This window comes from Euphorbia lathyris, chromosome 9, assembly GCF_963576675.1.
Source record: "Euphorbia lathyris chromosome 9, ddEupLath1.1, whole genome shotgun sequence".
NCBI lineage: Eukaryota > Viridiplantae > Streptophyta > Magnoliopsida > Malpighiales > Euphorbiaceae > Euphorbia > Euphorbia lathyris.
In genome coordinates this window covers 76,042,763-76,052,697 of record NC_088918.1, presented here as the reverse complement: position 1 = coordinate 76,052,697, position 9,935 = coordinate 76,042,763, and the positions used below count along the sequence as shown (strand labels likewise).

The window sequence follows — 9,935 nt, the reverse complement described above, 5'->3', positions numbered from 1 at the left end:
GAATTTCAATTAGTGTAAATAGGAATTGTAGTTATTCAATTTCCTCGATGTTCTTGGGTCCATTTTTCATAAATCCAATTTTTGACTCGGGAGAGAGATGATATTAAATTTAGAGATAAATATATTCGGGGTGAATAGTTCTAATCACTTTAGAGATCAATAAATCATTTTAAACAAATTTGAGGGACCAATAAATCATTATAAACAAGTATCAATTCACGGGGCTCATGATTATCTCTAAAATTGAGTGGAGCAATTAGATAATCTGAACAAGTACAAGTACAGAATATCACAAATGTATTAAGAAAAAAACCAATTCTGAAGGTTACACATCCTACGTCATAATACAAATTCAAATTCAAGAGCCAATTACATGTAACTCACATTTAAGTATTAATGAAAATGCATTTATTGTTAATTACAGTTTCAATTGTGATCTGTTTGTTTGGTTATAGTGGAAGGGAAAACCGGAGTAGGACGTTTGGCAGCTCCTTTTCATGCTCCTGTTTGCCTTTTCACTTCGAAAGTGAGAGTTTTAGGTGTTTGGTTAGCGACTTCCTGTTTGCCTTTTACATCTGAAAAGTAGCATTAGGTGTTTGGTTAATGACCTCTTGTTTGCCTTTAACACCTGAAAAGCAGCTTTTTACAAAAGCAGAGAATCTCTGCTTTTTGGAAAAGTAGCTTTTTCCAACAGGAAACAGCAAACCGTAACAGCAAACAGCAACAGTAAACAGAAATAGCAAACAGCAAACCGTAACAGCAAACAGCAACAGCAAACCGTAGATAAAACAAACGGGCCCTAAAGAACATGTCCAACTGCATAATCCATAGTTAGAACAACAAATTCAGGTGTTCGTTTATTCCTTTTCTTTTCTCATTTTTGCCTTTTCATATTAAAATGAAAGTTTTAGTTATTTGGTTAGATAACTATGGTTATTGTTTTATACATGAAAATCGCATTTTTACAATAGGAAGGAATCGATGCTTTTTCAATAACAAACCGTAATAAGCAAACAAGTAAGCCAAACGGATCCAATCTAATCTCAATTCAAATCCTAGTACAGTAAAACTTCTATATAGGAATAACCTCTATTTTGTTATAAAAAAACCCGGTCCCGGCTTGGACCAGTTATAAATAGGAATAACCTCTCAAACGTTATTTGTTATACACTTTTCAAGTCTCACCTTTAGAAACTATGCCTCTATATAGTAATAATTATATATTTATATGTATATATATATATATATATATATATATATATTAAGAATTCAAACTAAATTATAAAATATTAAAAAAAACTATTGAAATTATCTATGAGTTGAAAATACAAACTAAACTTGAAATCATAAATATTTAGTACTCTCATTGATGTTTACATTTTTCCCATAAAACTCTTCCAATTATCTATATATTGAAAACTTAAACTCTAAATTGAAATTCTAAATATTTAATTTGTTCCATTAATGTCTATTGTTATACATTATATATAAATCATGCATACCTATGATAATCTTAACCAAGTATCGAGCAAATTTAAAATTTTATGTGCGAGAAATTTTATTATACAAAACTCTATTTAGTAATAAACTCCCAATTATTATACAAATAGTCTGGTCCCAAATGTATTCCTATATAAAGGTTTTCCTATATAACTGCTGATTTACTTAGAATGCATTTTCATGATTGTTTTCTCCAAAATTGTGATGTCATTGATGATGCTAAAAGCTAAACTAGGAAACATTCTATAGTTCGGTTATCATAGATACAAGTATATATATATATATATCTTAAGTTCGGGTATTTCAAGGTCTAAACTTAAAGTTTAAGTATTAAAATGTGAAATATGTTAAAGTTCTGGTTTCATAGATACAATTTTATTTACCATTTTCTATTGCCCTGTTTGTAGGGTTGTAAATGAGCCAAGCCGCTCATGAGCGGATTGATGTTAGCTCGATTTATAAATGAACCGCATTTGAGTACGATAAAGCTCGGGTCGAAAGCTGGCAAGCAGACTCGATTATAGGTCCATGAACAATCTCATGAGCAAGTTTGATTTTAATGTTCATAAACATACTCATGAGCAAACTTGGTTCGATTATTTTTTTAATAATAATATTTCTATAAAAGGAGAATGTAAAACAACGTAATTTTATGTAAACTTTAGTTTTGTTATTTTCAAAACTATGTAATTTTGTGTTAAAGAGATTTCAAATGAATGTAATTAATGAACATAATTAATTAGTTGTTTACGAGTAAAGTTTATGAACTGAATTAATGAACTGCTCGCGAACAGCTCGTGAAAAAAATGTTGAGTTTGAGCTCGAGCTCGTTAATTTTTTGACGAGTCAAGTCTAAGCAGGTCAAAACTCGGTTAAGCTTGATTACAACCCTACCTGTTTATTTGTCGGAAAATATTATGTTTTGGAAAATATTGAATAAGATAAAATTTTATATTGGAACATAAAATATTTTCTCGTATTTAGCTACAATACCGGCAAATAATGAGATGTCCTGGCTGGCTGCTGTTTCAAAAGGGTAAAAAAGAATGATATGGTTCAAAAAAAATTTAAAAAAATGTTTTACTATTTTTAAAAAGGTAAAACATTTTTCTCACTTTCTTTATAAATTTTTCCATTGACCGATCTAAAAATTTTCGTTAACTTATTTTTCTAAACAAATAAACACAATGTTGCTTTGCGCAATGTTTTTCAACAAACAAAAAGGGCCTTAATGAAATTTAAAATTACTCTACTTTCAAAATGTTAAGTTTAAAATTGTATCATTTTATCCGTTTTTCCAATAATCACACAACTCCTTTTATTAACAAGATAAAAAACAATTCAATTATGTCTTAGAAACTCTAGCTCAGCGACGCGTTCCCTACATCTTATGACATGAACCATAATATAAATATCGTTGGGGCGTTCCCTACTCAGCGATGCGCTGCACTTCCTAGACCCGGGTGTAGTGATAAATGTGCAAGGGTTGCTAGGTCGTCGCCCCGAAGCGGCGCGCCACCCCAGGACCCGGGGGTGGTGTCAAATATGCAAAGGTTGCGGGTAAATAAGCTAGTCCACGGTAATGATAGGGGTAAGGGTAGTAGGTTACGCTTTGGGACATGGAACATAGGTTCTTTGACAGGAAGATTAGCTGAAATTGTAGATGTTATGAAGAGGAGGAGAATAAATATATTATGCCTACAAGAAACCAAGTGGGTTGGAGCTAAGGCTAGAGAGATAGCTCCTTGGGGTTATAAGCTTTGGTACTCGGGAAAGGATAAGGGTAGAAATGGAGTAGGTATTCTTATTGATAGGGAGTATATTGATGAGGTAGTAGCGGTGTCTAGGAAGAGCGATAGAATTATGAGTGTTAAGCTAGTGATAGGGGATGAGGTTGTGAATGTCATTAGTGCATATGCGCCACAAATAGGATTAGATGTGTCTATAAGACAAGCTTTTTGGGATGACTTAGAGGAAGTGGTGCAACAGGTTCCTAGGGATGAAAAAATGGTACTAGGGGGTGATCTCAATGGACACGTGGGTTCTAGGCGAGATGGGTTTGAGAGTGTTCATGGAGGGTATGGTTTTGGAGATAAGAATGAAGCAGGAAATGATATTTTGGAATTCGCATCAGCCTATGACTTGAGTATCATGAACACATGGTTTATGAAGAGAACATCCCACTTAGTGACTTATCGGAGTGGCGGTAATGCGAGCCAAATTAACTTCTTCTTAGTAAGGAGTGCTTGGAGAAAGAGTTATATTGATTGTAAGGTGATCCCTGGTGAGAGTACGACAACCCAACATAGAGTAGTGGTGCTAGATTTTCGAAGTAGGAAATGTATAAGAAAACAAACACCTCAAGTAGAGACTAAGATTAAGTGGTGGAAATTGCAAGGGGAGAATCAACAAAAATTTGTGGAGGAGATGACCAAAAAAGATATTTGGACTTGCAATATGGATTCAGATATAGATTCGATATGGAATAAGATGGAGCATAGTATAAGGGAAGTAGCGAAGGAAGTTCTAGGGGAATCTAAAGGTAGCATGCCACCGGGTAAGGACACATCTTGGTGGACAGAAGAAGTACGACAAGCAGTAAAGAGTAAGAGAGAATCCTATAAACTATTGGGGAAATGTAGGAGTGACGAGAACTACGAAAAATACAAAGAGGCTAAAAGGGAAATAAAGAAGGTCATACGAGATGCTAGAGCAAAGGTGAATCGGGATCTGTATACAAGATTGTATACGAAAGAAGGGGAAAGAGACATATATAGAATTTCTCGGATGAGAGATAGGAAGACGCGAGATCTCGGAAAAGTTAAATGTGTGAAGGATGTGGACCAGAAAGTCCTAGTTGGAGATAAGGATATCAAGGAACGATGGAGGTCCTATTTTGATGACTTATTTAATGGAGATCGCCAACAAGATGTTGGAGATATAAGTATCCATCACGATATGATAAATCATGAATGCCTGCGGAGAATTCAAAAGGGTGAAGTCAAAATGGCATTAAGTAAGATGAAGTTGAAGAAAGCAGTAGGACCTGATGGCATCCCTATTGAGATTTGGAGATGTTTGGGAGAAAGAGGAATCGAATGGTTGACGACGTTCTTCAACAAAATTTGGAGGAACAATAAGATGCCATCAGAATGGAGGAAAAGTACCTTAATCCCTTTGTATAAGAACAAAGGCGATGTCCAAGATTGTGCCAACTATCGGGGAATCAAATTAATGAGTCACACTATGAAACTTTGGGAGCGAGTGATTGAACAAAGGCTAAGGAGGACGGTGAAGATCTCGGAAAACCAGTTTGGCTTTATGCCGGGAAGATCAACTATGGAAGCCATCCATCTAATGAGACAATTAATGGAGCACTATCGAAATAAGAAGAAAGACTTGCATATGGTTTTCATTGACTTGGAGAAAGCATATGATAAGGTACCAAGGGAAGTACTTTGGTGGGCCTTGATAAGGAAAGGCATTTCGCGGAAATATATTGACATCATAAAGGACATGTATGAGGGAGTATGCACGAGTGTACGTACTAGTGTTGGGAAGACTGAAGAGTTTCCTATTACGATTGGAGTGCATCAAGGTTCCGCACTAAGCCCATTTCTTTTTGCCATCGTTATGGATGAACTAACAAGTTCACTTCAAGATGGTATACCATGGTGCATGCTGTTTGCAGATGATATTGTGTTGGTTGAGGAGACGAAAGAAGGAGTGGAGATGAAGTTGGAACTATGGAGGCAAACTCTAGAATCTAGAGGCTTTAAGTTGAGTCGAAGTAAGACAGAATATTTGGAGTGTAAGTTTAGCGGCCGTAGGAGTAGGGAGGCAGGGACAATCATCCTAGATGGGAGAGTTGTTCAGGCCTCGGATTGCTTCCGGTATTTAGGATCTATTATCCAAACGGATGGAGAAGTAGATGGAGATGTTGCTCATAGGATTAAAGCTGGTTGGTCGAAGTGGAAGAGTGCTACGGGTTTCCTTTGTGATCCCGGCATGCCTAATAGATTGAAGGGAAAATTCTACCGGACGGCAATTAGACCAGCATTGTTATATGGTACGGAGTGTTGGGCAGTGAAACACTGCCACATCCATAAGATGTCGGTGGTGGAGATGCGTATGTTGAGATGGATGTGTGGTCACACGAGAAAGGACCGGGTGCGTAATGAAATAATTAGGACAAAAGTAGGGGTCACATCTATGGAGAATAAAATGAGAGAAAACCGACTAAGGTGGTTTGGCCATGTGAGACGTAGAGCGCTTGATGCGCCGGTTAGGAGAACCGAAGAGTGGCAAAGGGATGTAGTGGTGAGGGGTAGGGGAAGACCTAAGCAAACTTGGAGGAGGGTGATCGAGAGTGATATGAGTTTATTGGGAATTGAGGAAAATATGGTAGTGGATAGGACGGAGTGGAGGGAGCGAATCTGTGTCGCTGACACGACTTGATTTTCACGGTTTTATATGATGGTTCATGTTAGCCGACCCCGAATCATTTCGGGACTAAGGCTTTGTTGTTGTTGTTGTTGTTGCTACTTGTAATCATCCATTTCCGGGATTCTCGGGTTGTTACGCATCAAATATCCCTAACATTTTGGGTCAGGAGCAATTTTACCCCTAACATCTAAAATGGTGCAATTCAATCAATAATGCCAAATCAATTCAACCAATTCAATCCATTAACCTAAAATTAAGAATAATCTAAAATTATAAACAAACTATCTATCAATATCCATTAACCTAAAATTAAGAATAACCTAAAATTAAGAACAAACTACCACTCATAAATTAGGGGTTCAGATGCGATGAACTTTCACAGCCTCACTACTTTAAGGGACAAATTTAATATTAAGTTAAGAAAATATGACCAAAAAACTACCTATTCTCGATGAGATATAACAAGAGTGTCAAAAAGAAGCATAATCCCCCAACGGTAAGAAAAGCATTTTTTAAAGAATCCAATAAGAATAACGTTCAATCTGGTTTTATAAACAAACGGTCTAAACTAAACCAATCTAGTTTTATCAGCTGCAACAATAGTAAGATATTCTCCACCTGTTGCTGAATTTCTCAAATGAACAGTCATATAACTAATCCTATAGAAAGCATTAGAGTGTATGTGTAAAAGAAAAGGGAAAAAGAACCCAAAAAATATTACTTTAACTTCAGAGTAATTCTGAGTTCATGTTTCAATATTGCCCCAAAAAACACAAAGAGCTTCAACAAGACCATAAATGAGAGGGAAAGTAAAATCCTTTTAACAAATTCGTGTTTTATTTAAAACAACCAACGGTTTGAGCATAAGATATGTTAACTGGTTTCCCCGATGTTCCAAAAATTGAATAATTGAAAAATACTACACTAAATGATATGTTAACTGCTTTCCCTGATGTTTCAATGTTGCCAAAGGAAACAAAAAGGGCTTTAACTGGACAAGGAAAAATCCGTTTGAAATATTTGATTCTTATTTGAATAGATCGGAAGATTTGACAGCAAAACCAGTTTCAAAGGAGGCACTACACAGTTTGCTATATAAAAAAATTGCAGACACGCATTGTAGACAGAAAATGTCAAAACAGTGGTTTGATGATTCCTCAATGAGATCAAACTGGTTACGCAGTTTGACATGCAAGTTTAGAACCAAGTGACAGAATGACTCAGTCATGTAAAAGGATCAAGCATCAACTTCTTTTCTACTCGGTCCAAAAATAATATAACAAGGAAATCTGTTGAAATAGTATCAAAAAGGTGCTAACCTCTCGGACTGCCACAAACTTTAGAGACACGGACTTCAAATGGAAATGGCGGTGATGCTCTACTAAGGCAAGGGAAGTTTCCACTGTTGTTTGTAGCAACATATCCTCACATCAACTCCTTAAAAAAATTATCATCTGTCTGCTTAGCACAAATCTTCTATAAAGAATTCTGACTCGTACAAACTAGCGACACTAGACTCGTATTTAAAAACATTGGAAACAACAATGTACAAAACTTTCAGAATTAATCTCATAAAGTCAAATCTAGGCCACCCAAATTGGGCAAAGAGCATCAAACTGCCACAGCATACTCATTCTGTGTCGAACAATTGACTCTGATACCATTTGGAGAGCTTTTACCACTTGAGAGAAATTCTACATCTCGGATTTGCAGCCATTGCAATAAACATGAGAGTCACCAACTAAAACAATGGTGATGCTGTTGTAAGGCAAGGGTAGTTGCTTTCCACTGTGGTTATCGCAACCAGCTCCCAGAGACTGGATTCACAAACAGCTGCTTAGACGTCAAGACAAATAATCAGGATCTGAAATGTCAATATGTAAGAATGTAATAAATGTCAATTTCAACTCATCATTTCACCTGTAGGCAGCTTATAGTAATTCCACGATGTCTTTATTCTCCGCTACCAATGCAAATGTGGTGTTGTCTGCGCAAAAACCCTTGTCACGCATTTCATGAATGAGTTTTGCTGCCATTACCAAATCCTTGCGCCTAAGAAATCCATGAATAATCACATTGTAAGAACAATTATCTGGCGAGAAGACATTGTTTTCCATATTTCTGAAGATCTGGTATGCTTCATCTAGGAATCCTTTCCTGCTAAGTCCATCAATAACTATATTATATGTGTAAATTGTAGGTTGCAACCCAAGATCAGAAAATCTAGATAACAATTTCTTGACATCTTTAAACCTTCCAGCTTTGCACATGCCTTGAATTAGGATAGTACATGTAAAAGTATCAGGCTTCAATTTTTTCACTTCCATTTCATGAAATAAGGAGAATGCTATATCAAGATGCCCGTTTTTACAAAAACCATGTAGCAAACTTGAGTATGTTACTACATCGGGAAGGTAGCCACTTGCACATGAGTCCTTCAAAAACTCGAGTGCTTCCCAAGGTCTTCTGGCATGACATAAGCCGTATATAATAGAACTATAAGTATATTGATTTGGGATTAAATCTCTAGCAGACATTTCATAAAGAAGTTGTTTTGCCTCGTAAATAAGTTTCTTCTTACCATACCAGTTGATCAAGGTGTTATAGGTACGGACATCAGGATTGCAACCCTTTCTCTTCATCACATCAAACACTTTCTTAGCTAGATACATTTGTCCATGTAAACCATATCCATCTATTAGTGAAGTGTATGTAATGACATTAGGCTCAACACCTGTTTGAATCATTTTGCTAACCATAGATTGAGCCTTCATTATCATTCCTCCTTTGCAAAGTTCATCGACTAATATACTGTAACTAACTACATTTGGCGCAATATTTTTATCCAACATTTCTTCAAACAACGCCGAAACTTCTTTCCACTTGTTGGAATAACATAGACCATGAATTAGTGAATTGTACGTGATAACATCAAGCAGAATTCCTCGATCCTTCATCTCTTTGAAGAGGTCAAATGCTTCCTTAACTTGGTTACACTTACAAAGACCATCAATAATGGCATTGTATGTCACAACATCAGGCTCACAACCTTTCTCAACCATTCTTTTGAGCAAACAAACAGCTACATGCATATTTCCAATTTTACATAGACCATTCACAATAGTATTATAAGTGATGACCCATGGCCTCTATCTTATCAAATAAATCTACAGCATGACCAATTTTCCCATCTCTACATAACCCATTAATTAAAGTACTGAAGGTTATAATATCAGGCTCAAAACCAAGCTTCAAAATTTTGGCCAGAATAGAAAACCCCAAATCCACACGATCTAAATGGCAAAAGCAATTAATTAAGATGCTACAAGTATAAATATTGGGTTTAATTCTCACCAATTCCATCTGCTTGGACAAGGAAATGACAGTCTGAAATTGCTTCATCTTAACAAGTGCAGACAGCAATTTAGTGAACTCGATTAGAGAAGGTCGGGGCTTCGTGCGAAGAAGCTTATGAAAGGAAGCGAGGAGTTGATTGATGTCAGAACCAGAAGTATGAGTATGGAAAGGAGAAACGAAACCCATAATCTGATGAAACGGAGGTGATGTTGAAGAGGAAGAAAGAAGATGGCGTCTGGAGGTGGAGGTAAGCATGGCAGGCAGCGATTTTGGGGGTTGAATGGCAAAACCCTAACAACAGCAGACCATAATTGGAGAGAATTAGGGGTTTGATTTGGGAATTTGGACGGCGAATATGCAAAGGTACACAAAAGCTCTAATATGCAAAGGTACACAAAAAAGGCTTAATACATGAATAGCCCTGAACTTGCCCAAACTTTGATTGATTCTCTTAACCACGTTAAATGCACCATTGCTCAGTTAACTTGCATAGTTATTTCAAAATAGTCACTCAATTTCAATTTATTTCAATAAAATCACTCAACTTTAAATTTATTTCAATTAAGTCACTTATACGATTTCAGTGATTAAAAAGCATCGGAATGATGACATATGTGACACGTCTGCATGTG

The 9,935-nt window shown here is 36.2% G+C and overlaps 1 protein-coding gene across 3 annotated transcripts; it reads right to left on the bottom strand.

Annotated features, from left to right (window-relative positions):
- Positions 1 to 7,086: 7,086 nt before the first annotated feature.
- On the bottom strand, positions 7,087 to 9,690 carry LOC136206870 (pentatricopeptide repeat-containing protein At1g63130, mitochondrial-like). 3 transcript variants are annotated; one of them, XR_010676463.1, is made up of 3 exons: positions 9,301 to 9,689; positions 7,867 to 7,998; positions 7,089 to 7,779 (listed from the first exon to the last, which is right to left on the bottom strand). XR_010676463.1 is itself a non-coding variant. In XM_065998072.1 (2 exons), the coding sequence occupies exon 1, from the start codon at positions 9,036 to 9,038 to the stop codon at positions 7,878 to 7,880; it is 1,161 nt and encodes a 386-aa protein (XP_065854144.1). In that variant the 5' UTR covers positions 9,039 to 9,690; the 3' UTR covers positions 7,087 to 7,763; positions 7,867 to 7,877. The 3 variants fall into 3 exon arrangements, 2 of the variants coding, with proteins under 2 accessions (XP_065854144.1, XP_065854142.1); XM_065998072.1 differs by having other exon boundaries at positions 7,087 to 7,763; positions 7,867 to 9,690; XM_065998070.1 differs by having other exon boundaries at positions 7,091 to 7,779; positions 7,867 to 9,689.
- Between the last annotated feature and the right edge of the window lie 245 nt (positions 9,691 to 9,935).